Source organism: Urocampus carinirostris, chromosome 9 (assembly GCF_059441175.1).
Source record: "Urocampus carinirostris isolate Australia breed hairy pipefish chromosome 9, RoL_Ucar_1.0, whole genome shotgun sequence".
NCBI classification, from domain to species: Eukaryota; Metazoa; Chordata; class Actinopteri; order Syngnathiformes; family Syngnathidae; genus Urocampus; species Urocampus carinirostris.
In genome coordinates this window covers 7044411-7063348 of record NC_142357.1, presented here as the reverse complement: position 1 = coordinate 7063348, position 18938 = coordinate 7044411, and the positions used below count along the sequence as shown (strand labels likewise).

At 40.0% G+C, this 18938-nt stretch overlaps 1 protein-coding gene across 5 annotated transcripts in view; it reads right to left on the bottom strand.

The window, feature by feature from the left end:
• The window catches only part of LOC148359214 (connector enhancer of kinase suppressor of ras 2), a 111271-nt gene that overhangs the window by 60614 nt on the left and 31719 nt on the right, over window positions 1–18938 (bottom strand). For 4 of the 5 annotated variants that reach the window (XM_088344417.1, XM_088344419.1, XM_088344420.1 and 1 more), the window contains exons 3-5: window positions 8711–8913; window positions 5475–5562; window positions 2500–2541 (exon numbers count right to left, since the gene is read on the bottom strand). The exons of the other annotated variant lie outside the window; for it this stretch is intronic. In XM_088344417.1, the coding sequence (XP_088200543.1) occupies window positions 2500–2541; window positions 5475–5562; window positions 8711–8913 (333 nt within the window). The remainder of the gene's footprint in view (window positions 1–2499; window positions 2542–5474; window positions 5563–8710; window positions 8914–18938) is intronic. 5 annotated transcript variants of the gene reach the window in all.

Sequence of the window (18938 nt, the reverse complement as noted above, 5' to 3'; positions counted from 1 at the left end):
ACGGAACGTGAACACGGTTCTCATTCAACCGAACATGGCAGCAATCTACAATAACTCAAATAACACAAAACATTGTGTGTGTGATGACGTCACACAATGCAGAATTTCCTCACAGTTAAGAGAGCTATTAAATTATCAATAATTAAAGTCTCATTTGGGAAAACCATTGTAGTGTTCTTTTCCTGCGTTTTTAAACACGGCAGTAATTGTTCCTAAACTGCTGCTCACTGAGAGAAGTCTTGTCAGCTGAGAGAAAGGGATAAAGAGAGGGGAAGGATAGAGAGAGAGAGAGAGAGAGAGAGAGAGAGAGAGAGAGAGAGAGAGAGAGAGAGAGAGCGAGAGAGAGAGAGAGAGAGACAGACAGAGAGAGAGAGAGACAGACAGAATGACAGACAGACGGACAGAGATATAGAGAGAAATTGAGATAGGTAGAGATAGAGAGAGGTACAGATAGAGATAGGTAGAGTAAAGAGAGATAGAAGAAATGTGGAAAAATTTTGTTATCTGATAATACCCAAGATACAGTAGGGGCATATGTCTGCTTTAGAATTTGTCTGACTAAAGATGGTAATTTTTTTATAGTGTAACTTAATTATATTGTTTTACAGTTGACTTTTGTCAAGTCAAGTCTTTTCTATTTGTATAGCCCTTAATCACAAAGAGTCTCAAAGGGCTGCACAGATTATTGCACAGACTAATATTTCAGACTATTATTACACCATCCCCTGGTCTAAATTACTTGAAGTGCAGTAGACTATGTCTACTTGACCTGTTGTCTCAGGTTGTGAGAGTTAGATTTCATTAATTGAACTCACTTTAGATTGTTTACTGTTGATTGTATTGTATTATATTGTTTACTGTTTATTTTTGTAGCACTTCATGTGTACGGTAAATATGTTACTGGTGAGATGCAGTAAATATTACAAGGTCCTTTAACACAACTAGCTGCCAGTTATTCTCGATTCAACTGACTCAAATACTGTTCAGAAAATTACCAATTCTTTGACATACAACTTTTTTTCAAGTAATGGAAATAGTTAATGTCCTGGTAACTAGTACCTTTACTATAGATTAACTCGGTTACTAACTCAGTTACTTTTTTAAAGAAGAAGTGGGTAACTATGACTTATTACATTTTTAAAGAAACATGCCCTACACTGGTCATATTAATTATACTACAGTGCTTGTTATAAAGACACCTACATATCGGACATGATTAGAAAGTGGGTTTACACTTATTATTATTATTAGAATTATTATTATCCATCTATTATCTGCCCTGCTTATCCTTAGTGGGGCCACGGGAGGTGCTGGAGCCCAGGCCAGCTGTCTCAGGCAGTGGGCAGGGGACACCCTGAACTGGTTGCCAGCCAGTTGCAGGTTACACAGACAACTCACTTGCTCATTCACACCTAGGTACAATTTGGACCAGCCAATTAACCTGACATGCATGTTTTTTTTGGAATGTGGGTGGAAGCCGGAGTGCCCACAGGAAACCTACGCAAGCACAGGGGGGACAATGAAACTCCGCACAGGACGGCTGGTAGCTGGATTTGAACCCATGACCTCTGAACTGTACCGCTATCCTCTCAGGTGCCGTGCCGCCCATTGTTATTATTATTGATGCTATTATTATTATTATTATTATTATCATTGTCGTTGTTGTTGTGAGTACTGTTATTATTGGCCTAGGCCATTAAAAGGTCGTCGACATCAAATCGGTCCGTGGTACAGAAAAGTTTGGGAATCCTGGTCTAGACAACCCCTTTGAAGGCGTGCAAAAGTTTGCAATTCAAAATATCAGACCCTAGTAAGGACTATTGCGCCTTCACAATGAATACTCCAGTGTTCCCAAAAAGCGCGTAAAACTGAACATTTGGTGAATCACAGTTATTAAGCTGGCTATTTCAAGGATTAAAGAAAAATAATATATTGGGGTACCGCATGTCCATCCAATACTTACATTTATTTTTACAATATTTCTAACTTCTAATGAAAATTATATTTTTATTCATGCTTATTGTGAAGTAAAGTGGTATACACAAAACGCGTATACACGTATACAAATGTTTGAACAGCATATCCCATTGAGCTGTCTTAATGCTGTGGCAACTTTTCTTGAGCTATCCACCTATTAATGCGAGAGGAATACATGAGCTGCAACTCAGAATATGAGTCAGTTTGTCTGTTGTAAAAATGGTTAGTGATGTGCACTTATAACAAAACACTAAAACAATACATTCACAATTTAATTCAAAGCATATTTTAAAGGAGACATATTCCTTAATTTTATGACAGCTCTGTTATGACAGTACAAAATTATCGTACTGTTAAATTTTAGTGGCCGCAAAATACTGGATATTTGGACTGTTGGAAGTACTTTAATAGCACAAGATTGTTTGTGTCACATTTGAACCCTAAAATAATAAATAATTCTAATTGTTGAATTTCTTTTTAAATAGCTCAATCTTTGAATCGTGTACAAATGGAGAAACTTACCACGTGAAGAATCTTATTCTCTGTCTCATACACAGTGCAATCCTGCAAAAGAAAAAAAAAACATTAACACAAAAGTCTGCTCTGGGCACGATACTATTTAAAAATAAAACTTGGAAGATATTAGAAAACCCAAATCATTGTTTCATTTGTATAGAATTCATCCAGATTATGCACATTACTCCATAAGAGGTAGAAGCAGTCCATTTCAGTTTTAGTGAACTATTAACACTACCATTTATACCTGACAGATTGTTATTTAATGATGTCTGATTGTTAATCTATTTCTGGGAGGGCAGCCAACTGAGCCTACCAGATGCACACAATAGCAGCAAATACATCTGCTTGATCCATTAGTACAGACCGTTTTACCCCCATTGTGTGTCTTGCTGCACACTGGCATCCATGAATCCATTTGGACCTATTGTGCACCAGCGAGGTTTCCTATGTTATGCCTCAACTTTGGCACACTGGAGAAAGACCGGGTGCTATCGGCAAGGCCACAGGACCAACTCTAGGCACTGACTTAATTCTTACTCTCGCATATAACGTCATACTCTCACAGAAGGAGAACTATTCTCTTGTACAGACACAGTCATACCCATGCACAAATACTACTATACTCTTTCATGTACATATAATCTCATACACACTCCGACTTTCTGTCAACCGCAATCCTCAGCTTCACTTACACTTTTATGGAACATGGGCAACTAATTTCTCAATCTTTCATTTCCTGTCCTCCTTCTGCTCCCGAGAGAGCCTTTATGTAGATTGCCAAAATTTAAACTTTCCTATTTTCAGAAAGCAATGGCTACTAGAGCAATCTTATGAAAGGCTGTTTGAGAAGTAAATCATACTCACACTTATATAACACCATACTTTCACACAACTATACTTTCATACATACGCAGTCATCCTCATGAACAACAATTACTATTATCTCATACACGCTACTATACACCCTCACACATCCTATTTTACTCTCATACACACTACTATACACTCTCACACATACGGTTTCTCAAAGAACACTATGCTTTCACGCAAATACTATACCAGGGATCGACAACCAAAAATATTGAAAGAGCCATAATGATCCAAAAAAAGAAAAAGATGAAATATGTCTGGAGACGCAAAAAAAAATGTAAGGCGTTAAAAAAACTTATTCTAATTTAAAATAAAAAGGGGTTTCGTACTTAAAAGTTAGTCATTTAATATGTACAGTACTCTAAATGTTTGTTAATGCTTTGGAAACAAGTATGTTTGTATGGTATTTGTCTTACACAAAATGACCAAAAATAGATCTATAATCCCCTCCATTTCTTTCCATTTTCAGTATTTATATAATCGCTTCAGGAAGCCACTAGGGCAAGGCTAATGAGCCACATGTAGCCCTGGAGATGCATGTTGCTGACCCCGGTACTCTACTCTTACACACATAGTATACACACACGCGCACGCACGCACACTCGCGCACACGTACACACACACACACACACACACACACACACTATTATAGACTCTCTTATATATCATTATACTCTCACAAACTACTATATTCTCAATCACACACTACTATTCTTTCTCACACACCATTACATTTGCTATTACTATAAGGGTCTTTCATACTTAGTGTAATGATTACCTCACCTCTCAGTGTTGCTTTACTTTGGTTACTTTTGGTAATTGAGGCAATGCACACGGTTTGTGTGCATATTTTGTACAGTGTGAAGTCAAATTGGAGTATTTCCCAGTTTAGTAGTATGTGTGAGACAGTATACTCGTATGTGTGGACAGCATCGTATTGTGTATATGAGCACAGAGTAATATGGGTGAGAGAGTATAGTAGTGTGTGTATGAATGAGAGTATAGTAATATGGGTGAGAAGGTATAGGAGTGTGGATATGAGAGTACAGTAATTTGTGTATGAAAGAGTATAGTAACATGAGTGAGAGAATATAGCGGTGTGTGTACGAGAGTATAGTGATATGTATATGAAAGAGTATAGTAGTGCATATTGAGTATAACTGTCTGTATGAGAGTATAGTTGTCCATATGTGAGAGTATGATGCTATATGTGACACCAAGAATGATTAACTTCTCAGACAGACTCTCAAAAGATTGCTCTAGTGGCCAATTGCTCTCTGACAAAGGGAAAGTGTAGATGTTGGCAATCTACATGAAGGCTCTCTTGGGAGCAGAGGGAGGACAGGAAATGAAAGAGTGAGAAACGAGTTGCTCATGCTCCATAAAAGTGTAAGTGAAGCTGAGGATTGCGGTTGACAGCAAGTCACTGAATATGCTGGGAGCAGCTGTGCGAGAGCGCACTTGTCCCATCAGCTGCAAATAACCCTCGGCCGTGGGCAGATGTACCATTCATCGTGATATCGGCAATAACCAGATCAAAAGTAGACATAAACTGGGTGACCATTTTTACCGGACATTTATGCCCACAGCCTGATATAGCCTGACCCCTTCTTTGCGAATGGAAATGGGAATTCATTTTCACATTTTCATTATTGGGTCAACGACAGCAAGTTTTCCTGGTCAAGAGGCAGCAAAGCAGCCCGAGACCATTACACTGCTACCACCATGCTTTACGTTTGGCCTTATATTATTTTTATCATCCCATGATTTTGATATTTTTAGGGCTGTAGAGAAGGCCTTGCAGGCTCTGATGGCCCACCACTGCTCTGTGATGATTGCGGGTTCACTGAATTTTCTACAAGTGATGTACCTAGGTATCTCCCTCCAAAAGGGTCTTGGCTCACAAAGGGTTGAGAAACAATGCACTAACAATGTTTGTGTCTTTGCTGTCCCCACTCATCATGGATCTCATTTTGTGACTGTGTGAACATCAAATGGAAGATGATTGGTCTGAATTTGTCTTGTTAATTGCGCGTAAAACACTTAACAACTGTAGCATGAATAACTGAATTGACCCTGAGAATTATTGTGTAAAAGGGCGGCGTTACCTGCTGTACAATGGTAGTTAGTTCCAGGCAGAGCTGCACAATATTGTTCTTCAGTAATGAATACTCTGTCACACTGGCAAACGGGGACCTGAAGGAAGGACAAATAACAGTGTGATTTGGAGTGCTGAATCTCATACAGACAGTAAAAGGTAAACAGGATCATTGTTGTCCTCAGTGCTCAGTCGCAAACAAGTAGCACAAACAGCTACATTTGTTCAAGATTTGTTTCTGTTTATACCAAGGTCACAGCTCAGTTTCTTCACTTCCCCTGCTCTTTCAACTTCTCAGTTTACAAAGTTATCATTCTACAGCTGTGGTTTTGTATACATTTTTCCTTCAAATGTTTTCATAGACTTTAACCTTTTAGACTTTGAAACACTAACAGATGTTGTTGTCACATTGAAGTGTCTCTGTATTTTCCCTCTCTCTTTCTCTTATTATTTTCCCTCTCTCTTTCTCTTATACATCTCTCTCTACCTTACCTTATTTGGTCACTCACTTGGGTTCAATTTTTCTCCTCACAGCTGTGGTCAATTGTTTCTATTTCAATCCTATCACGACTCTCCCTCATCCTAGTTGTATCGGTTGTTGTGGAACTAAAATGGAATTGGCCCATTTTGGCTTATAGATTGTAACTTTATTGTAATGAATAAATCGCATGCTGCCCTTTTTGGACGGTGTCAAGCTGACGAAGAAAAATGATCAAGCCCAGGCCCCAATTCCTATCCGGATAGTGTCATGCTTCACAAGAGGCCTTCACAAGAGGCCTTCACAAGAGGCGATTAACGCCTATTTTGCTGGAACGACAACAGGACATACCGTCTTCTTGGAATGGACAATCGAGCTCCACAGAACTAATGACAACGTGCGCTAGTCCTTCACTGGGCCATGTTGGCCGTATCCATTATCACCGCTCACCACAAGGGAGCCGCATCAGCATCAGCGCTCCCAAGCTGTAGAGTGCAAGACAAAACTGTATATTTCCGTAACATTGAGTGCCATGGGACTCTGGGTCAAACCAACGACCTCTTGGAAAGACAAAGAGAAAATGACCGCTCTTCCCGTGGAATCCTGAAGGCGTCAACCTGTCTCGCACCTCTTGGGAAACATGGGTGAAAATTTGATTTTTCTTCCCTTGTTGACATGAGGACTGTCAAGCACGTCTAATTCCGACCAAAAACAAACATGCTGTTGGCGCTTCGACAGGTGAGGAAAGTTATTTACGCTTAATACATCCAGTTAGAATACAGTAAACCCTTGTTTTTTGCGGGGGTTGTGTGTCAAAAATGTCCAGTGATAGTCAAAACGTGCATAATAGTCCCTTAAAATAGTGAATTAAAGAATTTATTTTCGATGTAACGAGCCACTAAAATACTAGCAGTTTGTTTTTGTGCACGCATTGACCTTTGCACCCGCTCAGCTGAAAGTATACACTCTTTCACAGTCACACACACAGACAGTCACGGACATCTAACGAGCACGCACGCACACACACACACACACACATACACACACACACACACACACACAAAGCTCTCCGAAACCTTCCTCTTGCAGAACACAATGCATGATAGGTTTAAATCAATGACAAAGACGATTCGATTTAAAAACCGCACAGTATCTAAATCGCTAAATGTAATAATTAGGACTTCCTTTTTGGGTTTTTCCCACTAATCTGGACACACACATTTCCACATTGCCGTATAACTTTTAGTTTGCTTCCTCCAACATTGAAGTGTTATTTTATTGTCATTATTTGAAAAAACACAGTTTATTGTATCACATCAATCAATGCAAATGTTCTTGAACAAATTAGTAATCCCACCATCAAATTAACTAACCACAAATAAGAGTAAAGAGTATTGGCCTTTAGAATTATGAGATTTTTCATTGAGTTTTATCATCTGCTACTCAGAAAATTAAAACTAATTCGACATGGTGCCCCCTTCAAAGAATGTTGGATAATTACATTTGGTCCATCAGATATTCCTTTACTATTCTAGAAACAAGATAAATACAGTACACTCATATTAATTACTTTAAATGTTGAAGTCATGCGATCAATAGAAGAAATAAATAATTGTATATTGAACTTTGTATTTAGTAAGAAACTATTACCAACACTATTGACTTGGTTTAAAGATTCTCGTTTGCTTAAAAGTACAGGGTGACAAATAAAACACAGAAGCAGCAAATAATCCCCATAGGGAAAATTACTTTGGGGCCCTTTTTGTGTTACTTTTGTTGTTTTTATCAATCAACAATGACACGGTGTAGTCATCAGTTAAAATTAAAGACATAAAATGAAGTAAAACAAGGGAAAAAAATAATTTTCCACTGAAGGTAAACTTTTTGTGTTCTTTTGGCAGATGATTTAGATAATTTCAAGTATATTGTGGCAGCTGTTTTGCCCTGATAAATAATTTACCATGTTTAAAATGTAAAACATGCTAAAAAAAACTGTTGTAAGTTCATTAAGAAGTGTTCCACATAGATATTTTGGGTTTATTGGAGCTTTAAGTTAAAAAATACAGAATAGTGAAATAATATTACTTCCAGGTTTTCTGTGTCAATTCCGGTTCTTTTTTGTGGTTGTCGTGAGTACTCTCACACAATGGCTGACAGGACGGTTGAATTCTAATCTAACTACATCAATCTTAGACGATTACAATGTAATGTAAATTTACATGGTAATGTCGTACATTTCTAAACGGGTTTATATTATGTATAAGCAACTATATCTTGTAATATTTCAGACAGATGTAGTTTCGTAAAGTAATTTCCGTAAACTTATTGGCACATGTCTTAATGCATTGTAATCTACTTTGCATTTTTCACCATTCAGAGAAGGAATTTAAGCTTCAGTTACACGTCCACTAGGGTTACGTTTATTCTTTGGTGACCAAAAATATTATTTCTTATTTTGTAAATGTTTTTCTTCTTTGAAGATAGAAAGAAGTACAGGTAAAAAAATAAGGAAAAATATGTTATTTTTACTGTTGTAAAAGAGGAAAAATAATAATAATAATAATCAAATATGTGTGTATTGCCTTAACGGCAACTTGTTACCTTGTCCTTACAGGCGATTAACATTATGATTGAGCTCCTCTACTTTTTTACTGTGTGCTTGAGTTATTTTTTTCCTATTTTTTTGTTATATGTCATAATTTATTACAGGTAAAAAAGAACTAGTGTAACATAACATAGATGTCCAATTCAATCGTGGTAGCAGATACCTGTCGAGCCAGGCTAGGAGGTTTTTTGCCGCACCAATCAAATCCACCACTGATGTGAGAAAATCATTGGGTAGCCTCCGGGAAGCTCTTCCATCATAGTGTCCTCCCCTTCGCCTGCCCAGGATGAAGTTCTGAAGGTTCTTGGCTGAGGCGTTCAGCTTGTGAGACAGAGTCCGAAGGTTTTCTGTCTCAAGGCCATAGTTCTGGAAGGAAGCAAAATGTGTTTTTTTGTTCATTTTGTCCACCGGTGTTAAACATATTAACTGCGGGCCGGAACAGGCCAGCTATGGATTAAATTTGAACCGTGAGACAATGCTAATGGAAGCTCAAGAGAAATGAGCCGCATCACGTCAAACAACGACCCCCGTTTTTGAATATGTCCACTGGATGTCGCCAAAGCTAGGCACAACTGCCTAAGCAAACAACCCTGCTGTATTTGCTGACTGCCATTTATCAACCAGTGAGCATTTGAGGAAACACGCATCCCGAAGTCATTTTACATAAAATAGAAGTCTCTGGCACATTATCTAAGGCAATACAAAAAAACACACACCTGTGGTGCGTGAATGTTTCTCTTAACGGCAACATTTGCTTTTAAACTTTTAATACAAATGAATTGGAAACTATCCTTAAGCACCTGGATTGAAAAATAAAAAATAGCACCTGGGTGTGTTTGCAGAAGTTTAAGTTGTCTTTAAAAAATTGAAAAGCAGAATATTTTCCCTATTAAGTATTTGTTAACCAATGCCCAACTGAGTTCAAAAAGCCTTTATATCTTTTTCCACCGTGCCTATCTGCTTTTGTTAAACTTTAACAACATTTTTCTGGGACAAACAACACATTAGGGAGAAGGAAAGGGGTAAGAGGGTGGGGAGTTTAGAGAGCGGCTTTATGTTCCTCATCACAGTTTTTTTGTTAGTGTAGCATGAAAAAAAATGGGAAAAAAAAGAGTTTATTTGAGCGCATCTAAGAAATGCACTTACTTCGTAATGTACTGACTGCGATTATGACTTTAAGCCAGGAGACAGTAACAAAGTTTCATACTGTGGACAGCACATTTAAAGAAGCTTCAGCTCTTTTCTAAAAAATTATTAATTTATAAAAACTGAATTTCCAGATTCTTAATTTTCATGCTATTTTTATTATTTACCAGTTTGAATGAGTTGTTCCGAGCTCAATAAACTAGTGGACATAAATTCAATTGAACCGACAAAAGATCCCCAGCTCCACTGCTAAGGCACACTTTTTATACCAATAATTTACTAGTCGGGCAGCACGGCAGCGCAGTGGTTAGCGCGTGTGCGGCAGAGTTCTGAGGTCATGAGATTGAACCTTCCTGTGTGGAGTTTGCATGTTCTCCCTGTGCTTGTGTTGGTTGCCTCCGGGCACTCCGGGTTTCTCCCACATTCCAAAAACATGCATATCAAGTTAATTGGCCGGTCCTAATTGTCCCTACGTGTGAATGAGTGAGTGAGATGTCTGTCTCTGTGTGCCCTGCGACTGGCTGGCAACCAGTTCAGGGTGTCCCCTGCCCACTGCCCAAAGATAACTGGGATGGGCTCCAGCACCCCCACGACCCTAAGGAGGATAAGCAGTGCAGTTATTGTAATTTACTAGTCTGTGAGGGTTTTCTTATACCATGTGACCCTTGAGCTAAAAGGAGTTTGATTGATTGGTTATTCATTAATTTATATATGTATTTGTTTTAGTCGTTGCAAGTGTCAGAGTCAATGTTATGTTATGTTTTTTTATCCGTGTGTCATTATTTAAATGTATTACATTTAAATAAAACTATGGATGAAAATACTGCCTGCAATTTTTCATCCACCCAATGGAATGTGGGAAGAAACCGGATTGCCGACACACGCAGGCACAGGAAAAACATGCAAACTCCGCACAGTGAGCTGCTCTGAACTTGGACCCCTGGACCGTGTGACCGACGTGCTAACCACTCATCTACCGTGTCGCCGGCCTGCTCCTTTCTGAGTACGTACTGTAAATAACCATTCTAAAAATATCTCTTAAAAGAATGATAATCAAAATTTTTAAAAAATTACTTGCTGAGCGTCAACACAACACGCCCGTCCCTCCACAACCCGTGTCCATCGTAAAGCGACACTCAGGCTTACTGAGCCACATTTTGCAGAGCCAATAAAAACAGCGCTGGAAAATCTTCGCCGGTTAGAGCCTGATTCCTGCTGACACGACGACTTCGCACACACAGAGATCCCAACTCTATTCCCCCTCTGCCTCTGGTTCTATTTAGTACAGTCACGACGCCAGGCACTACAAAGGAGAGAGTTCCACAGTGGCAGCAAGAATAGTGAGAGACCAAATTAGAGAATCTAAAGAGGCAGAAAACAACATGAGCAGAGAGCAAGGAGCGATGCATCTTGCTGCAAGTGGGTCATGCATACGTTACATTGTGTTCTTTATGATCTAATGTATGGGATGCACGTGCCAACTTGAAACGTGTTTGCACATGCTACAATAAGACTGGCATTCGTGTCTCTCCGTCCTAAGGACGGAAGCTGAGGGACACATAATGACATGATTGCAGCTTATTGTGTACGAATTGTTTGTGTTGTGTGTACGAAGCAGAACATAATTTGAGCTTGCATATGTGCCTGTTTTTGTCAATCAATACAGTACACAGGCGATGCCATTAGAGCAGCCCCCCTGCTACCTTCATGTCGATCTGGTTGCCATAGCAGCAGCGAGGGGCAAAGATTCTTCAACTGCTGCAAGACCCATATCATCAAAATAAATTGATTATAATAAAAACTGGAACCAAACACGTTAAATACAAACAGACATGAAATGATTCGTCTTGATGTTGCCTCTTCTAAAAAATGGAATAATCAGCATGAGGTAATAAATAGTTGGTGTCAGGCTAAAACCTCATAACTCAGACATTGCTATTTCTAAGTTAGTTTATTAACGTGTTTGTTTTATTTTTCTATAGATTGAATTATCAAATGTTAAATGTTGTTGATGCAACGTTGACACTTAACTACTAGACCAACAGTGATGATGCAACGTTGAGGTTGAAAAACCATGACAATTTTGGGGACTTCTGAAACATGATTTTTTTGGGGCAGTACAAAGCTTTGCTTTGACCTCAGTGATGTAAAATAGCACTTTGAATTGAACTTTTAGGGAAATGTGTAGGTAAAAACAAAATATTCACGTTTTCAAGCATTTTTTCATGTTAAAAAGTATACATATAATTATAGCATCAAAATTATATTCCTGTACTACATCATTTGTTTAGCGCATTTTATGAATTGGTTTCCTTTTCTAACCTGTAAAACAAGTAAAAGAAATAATAATAATTTGTAAAATTATCAACAAGTTTGGTAAGAGTCCAAACGCTCTAAAAACAGATTACACACATTTTACAACAACAACAAAAAGTTACCTTTGAAAACCTGGTAGTTGTTGTCTGACTAAAACTTTCTGTATGACAAGATTTTTTAATAGGCGTGTTTAAAATAGTACATGCAACAAAAAATATGTGTTATAGGGCCAACTGAGATAAACTGGTTATTTCTTCAAAACTTTATTGGTTTGTGGTGGACTACGATTCAACAATCCTACTTTTAAGAGGAATGTGTAAAACTTGCCGTAGCGCAAGGCATTGAGCAGATTGCCCAATAGAGTGTTGCTGGTTCGGTTTCAGTTCATGCATAAGTCATATGTTGTTATGTCTTTTGCCATTTTCACACCCTTTGCCTCCATTGCCAAGGCAGGAAAGGTGTGAATGTTTGGTGGTGGTTGGAGGGTGTTGGTATTGAGAGGCAGTCACAATTTTATCAGCCTGCCCCTGGGCAGCTGTGGCTTTATATGAAGCATGCCTGTCACGAGACGTGGTGGCGTGGAAGGTGACCGGACCAGAACGGAGGCAGGAGGCATGAAGGGAGAACTCAAATGCGTTGACGATCCATAGGTTTTATTTAATAAAATAAAAGTCGCCCAATACTCCGAGGCAAAACAGAACAATACAGAGTTCCTCCGGCACGAACTCAACAGGACAAGGCATAACAGACTAAAACAGGACAACGCATAACAGACCGGGATTGTGAATAATGAGTAGTAATGAACCAGCACCCGCCAAACCCAAAATCCAGCCTTAAATAGCAGAACAGCAATCAGCTGATCTGCTTCAGCTTGAGTTCGGGGGCGTGGCATACTGGTCGTCATGGCGACCGTGACAGAGCCCCCCTCTTAAGGGACAGCTCCCGAGGTCCCAAAAAAGAAAAAATTACTACCTCGCGCCCCGGAATGTTGACGATCGCGATTGGGGCAACCCTGCTCCCTCCTCCGAACACGCAGGAACGGGGAGAGGCAGGCGCCATCTGCGTCGGGCGGATCGGAATCGGCGCTCGGCAGGGGGGGTCTGGTGGCCAACTGGACAGGGGATGACAGACAGGCAGAACCGACGAGAACAGGACAGATAAACAGGACAGGCAAAATCAGGACAGATAAACAGGACAGGCAAAATCAGGACAGATAAACAGGACAGGCAAAATCAGGACAGATAAACAGGACAGGCCGATGCAGAAGAGTCGCACTCAGGACAGGCCGATGCAGAAGAGTCGCACTCAGGACAGGCAGATGCAGAAGAGTCACACTCAGGACAGGCCGATGCAGAAGAGTCGCACTCAGGACAGGCCGATGCAGAAGAGTCGCACTCAGGTCAGGCCGATGCAGAAGAGTCGCACTCAGGTCAGGCCGATGCAGAAGAGTCGCACTCAGGTCAGGCCGATGCAGAAGAGTCGCACTCAGGTCAGGCCGATGCAGAAGAGTCGCACTCAGGTCAGGCCGATGCAGAAGAGTCGCACTCAGGTCAGGCCGATGCAGAAGAGTCGCACTCAGGTCAGGCCGATGCAGAAGAGTCGCACTCAGGTCAGGCCGATGCAGAAGAGTCAGACTCAGGGGGTTCAGATTCAGAAGAGTCAGACTCAGGGGGGGATCAGATTCAGAAGAGTCAGACTCAGGGGGGGATCAGATTCAGAAGAGTCAGACTCAGGGGGGAACAGATTCAGAACAGACAAGACAGGACAGGAAAGACTGAACAAAATCAGTACAGGGAGACTCAAGGCAGGCATGGGAGTCGAACAGGCAGGCATGGGAGTCGAACAGGCAGGCATGGGAGTCGAACAGGCAGGCATGGGAGTCGAACAGGCAGGCATGGGAGTCGAACAGGCAGGCTTGGGAGTCGAACAGGCAGGCTTGGGAGTCGAACAGGCAGGCTTGGGAGTCGAACAGGCAGGCTTGGGAGTCGAACAGGCAGGCGTCAATTCCTCCCGGGACCCCATTCGAGGCACAGCAAGGGCCACGACGGGCGGGGCCGTGGTTCGAACGGGCAGGGAAGGCCAACTCAGTAGGCGCCTGCCGAACTGCGCTCTCCAGCTCTCCCCAAGTCGCGCTGGGATCGTTCGCTGAGTTCTATTTGTTGGCTGGTTCATTCTGTCACGAGACGTGGTGGCGTGGAAGGTGACCGGACCAGAACGGAGGCAGGAGGCATGAAGGGAGAACTCAAATGCGTTGACGATCCATAGGTTTTATTTAATAAAATAAAAGTCGCCCAATACTCCGAGGCAAAACAGAACAATACAGAGTTCCTCCGGCACGAACTCAACAGGACAAGGCATAACAGACTAAAACAGGACAACGCATAACAGACCGGGATTGTGAATAATGAGTAGTAATGAACCAGCACCCGCCAAACCCAAAATCCAGCCTTAAATAGCAGAACAGCAATCAGCTGATCTGCTTCAGCTTGAGTTCGGGGGCGTGGCATACTGGTCGTCATGGCGACCGTGACAATGCCACCACCAAAATGTGTGAATGTGTTCGTGAATGAATAATCCATCCGTTGTAGGTGCTTTAAGTGTCTGGAAGGAAATTAATATAAATAAAATGCACCACTATTATTATAGCTCGTTCGTGTCACCAAAAAGCCTCAACAGGTAACAATAAGGGGTTCCATTGGAAACAAAAGTACATGTAAAGAAAAAATTATATGATGACATACTCATGAACGTTACTCTCCCCACCACCTAAAAATGGCCAATTGTATAGAAGAAAAAAACTTAAATATGTACTCAAGAGTCAAGAGTAATTCTAGCACTCATCTTCTTATCTAATCAGTTATAAACTCAATCATTTTCTACAATTATTTCTGAATGCACTTAATGGAGTACTTGAGATTTCCTGTTCAGTTAAAAGTAGTGCCAATGTAAACTAACAGCAAATGCTTCCTTTCTACCTCTGGCAGTTGGCTGAAAAGTATTTTACCAAGGGTAGAACAATACAAAAACCGTTGAGAAATATTGTCCTAGACCATTTGTTTTCGTACCATAAGTAAACTCTGGATCGCAAACCATTTAGTACCCTAAAACTTGACAAACAAAATGCACAGCTATGTTTCCTGATATTTCAGAGACTTGCGGGATGAAGCAATAGCGCATAGCGAAAAACCCACACAAACACGAAGAGAACATGCAAATTAGATGCAAGGAGGGCTTGAGTCAAGACTAGGATTGAAATGAAAAAATGATTCCAAGCTAAGATAGTTTCCAAATTCATTTGGAAAAGCCAACTGCAAGAATTCATTATTCTCGAAGAACAAAGCAAGGCTTTGAAGGCCTTCTGGAAAGGAGATGCCTTCAATTTACTGCAAATGCACGCCCTAAAAAGAGTGAAAAATAGGGTGGACTGATGAACAGAAGAATAAATGAAATATTTGAAGGACACGACAAAAACAATCAACAAGACTGACTCGGAGGTGGACACAACCGAGTGCATTTGAAATGTAAATTCATGACATTTCTAAATGCAGGGGTCAGGAACCTACACTCAAACCTGGCACAAAAGAATGTAAAAAAATGACAGTAAAAATGTGTCTTTCTCATGTATGGAAAATTGTATATTCATACTTTATTTATCTGGTCTTATCTTAAAAATATTTTGCTGCTAATGTGATTGCACTATTTTTTGTTGCACTATTTTTCTGCACTTTTTTGTTTCGATGCACTTACAACTAGGCCAGTCTACAAGCACTACCTTGTAAATATTTGCTAATTTATCCTTACTTTCTTTTTTTAAACGTATTTTTGTCTTTTAAAGGGACCGTTTGTATTATTTGAACACCAGATGTTACTCGATTTTTTATTTTCAACATGTTACCTAGTGTTTACTATGTTTGTGTACTGTATTGTTAAATGTAATTCACCCTGGTCATCCTGAAAGAGGGATAACACTTGTGAGATACCTTCTCAAGGTTTCTCTTTTTCCTCACGCTGAGGTTTTGAGTTGTTCCTTGCCCGTATGTTGGTTTAAGATCAGGTAATTGTGTCATTGTAATCCTGTGCAGTCCTTTGAGACATTTTTGTGATTAAGGGCTATATAAATAAATTTGACTTGACTTGACTTGCAATCAAGTGCTGAAAACCACAAAGGAGAATACAGACTACAGAGACTTAAAGTGACCAAACCCCACACTTTTTTTTCCCGCTCAGCCTTTCACAATCGTTTTGGGGGTACCCGTAGCAGCAAGATGGCTGACAATTATGTCGGGTCATGACATGTCAAAAAAATACAAAATTCAGATATTTTTATAAATGCACATTTATATGACATTCCGTGCATTTTTGCTTATTATTTAAATCAATATTGTTTTTCTAATGAATTAGGTTTTTTAAACATTAGGGGGCACTAAGTATTTATTACATGTTTTTGAATGTTAGGTCTAATCTTGCGGTTCACTATTTGTTATAAATGACAATTAAAGACTTCCAATTCTAAATCATTGAACATACTGAAATTGAGACTCAGTTAACAGATTTTTGTTTGCATATTAAATCCCGAGAAGCTAAATTATTTCGACTTAAAGGAAGATTTCAAAAAATCATTACCAATATTTATTTGTTTTTGTTGTAAGTTTTTTCAGGTGTGATTTAACCCTGTTAGACCCAGATATAGAACCAATTACCGATGGGAATAACCTCTGCCCGCTCATTTGGCGCCAACCGCTGCGGGCTCTGATTGGCTCCCTGTCCCTATTTAAACCCAGTCCTGTCAATCCCCTAGTGTCAGTCCGTCTGCGAACCTCTGTTTATACAAGGCAAGCCTTTTTCGACCCTGACTCCCGCCTGTCCCGTTTTTGCTCCCGTTTGTCTCCGGCTACAATCTCTTTTGATCCCGACCACGTTTGCTCTCCCGTCCCGGCTTACGACCCATTTTTGATCCCGACTACGTCTACTCTCCCGTCCTGGCTTACGACTCGTTTCCAATCCCGACCACGCTTCGCTCTCCCAGTCCCGGCTACCGACCAATGTTTTCGTCCATCGCTCACTATGGAAGATCCACTTATGTGTTCGGATCACAATCCGAGTGCGAGAGCGACTTGCTTCCCGCGTCCAGGGAACACCGGATTCTGGGCGCAGCCCTTCTTCTTTCTTTCAGTAAAACTTGGGGTAAACGTTACGCAATTGGGTCTTGATTCTGTTCTGGTCCGGACAATAAGGTGGTGTTATACAAAGCTTTTAGAGATGAAACAGAAACGTTTGCAAAAATGTATTATTGTAGTATTACAACGCTGGGTTGATATGGCAGTAGAACTTTCTTTCACCTAGTTGTATTCATTGTCAGGTGCAAATATTTAAACCTCAGTAAAAACAGCAATTGCATAATTAATAGATTGTTAGAGTAAATAACACAAATGATAATTCCAAAAGTTTTATTACTTAGCTTTGCTGTTTGTGAAAGTTTGACACCTGTGGGCCAGCCTTACACAAATGTCGCACCAAAATTATTTTAAGTCTTAACAATATCAATAACAATATTAATGGAAAGAAAGTCAACAAGAAAACATTTCTATCGCTTTTTGGGAAAACAATAAAAATGTTGTAATTTTGCAGGGTTCCAGGCAATATAGTTTGCTACTAAGGCTTTAGCTAATCTTGTGAACGGCTAAATTGAGACAATTAACTTGATGGTGATGATTTGCGTATGTCCCGTCCCAGGACATTTAATGACATTGGCTATCCGCCACTTCTTCCCGTGTTGTAAAATGTGAATGCAAAGAGGAGCTGATTAGCAGCCAGAAGCATGTCGACACGTGTGGAAGCAAATACGCACACACATGCACCCACACTTCCACAAGCTCGGCTAATCCGGCAGCTTGTGCCTGAGAGATAAGGTGCATCACTTTTTTTTTTACATACTCTCTCCATTTCACTTCCCCGCTCAAAAATCCTATACTCTACAGCTCATTCTCTCTCTCTTGGAGGGTAGTACCCTATCACCCTAGTCTCCAATACACAGCAGAGCACAGGACAAAGCAGTTTTAAAATGACTTAACCATGTTTGGCAGTCGGAAGGAGACACCAATTGATAGAAATTTTGGACACTTCAATCAACCTTCCATGCATGTTTTCCTGACATGATAGAAAACAGAAGTGCCAAAAGAAAAAAATATTCAGGCATGGGTGGAAACACGAAAACTGCAGACAGTAAGATGTGTTGTCGAATTCAAAGCCAGGATGTCTGAACTGGTATCCCACACATAAACAAGCAAATACACACAAATACTTGTCAGATGAGTTACTAGTTGGGGGGGGTTTTTGGGAAAAAAAAAATTTCATCAAGAAAGCGTTGAAAAGTTTCGTGGTCTAGAATAGACCTATTATCTAAGACTATTTTAGATGTGCATTCACAAACCGTTGGATATATTGTTTTTAGAATAAACTAAAAATATCAATTATTTTGGCTACTCTACAAATTATTTTTCTGTCGGCTCTCAGCTCTGTCCTAAATCTTCGCTTGGAAATAATGGTGACCATTATGGGTTGCAAAACAATGTTTTTTTTAACCCATCTTGAAGAGAAAGTTTGTATAATTTGACTAAAGGTCACTGTAATGTGTCGAGCAACCGAAAACGAGAGCAGGAAGAATTAAAAACTACGGAAAGTCAAAGTGAACAAAATGCGCCATTATTCTTTTTTTTTTTTTGGCCCACCATCGCACAAGGATTTTGCTTTTTGGCAGTACTTGTAGCAGCAAGATGGCAGACAAACATGTCAGCTCCTGCTAGGTGGCCTCATGTTGTGTAAAATAAAAAAATATATATTGATTATTTCTAAATACATGTTCATGTATATTCGCTTATTATTTATATTATTTTCTCAAGTCAAGTCAAGTCAAGTTTATTTGTAAAGCC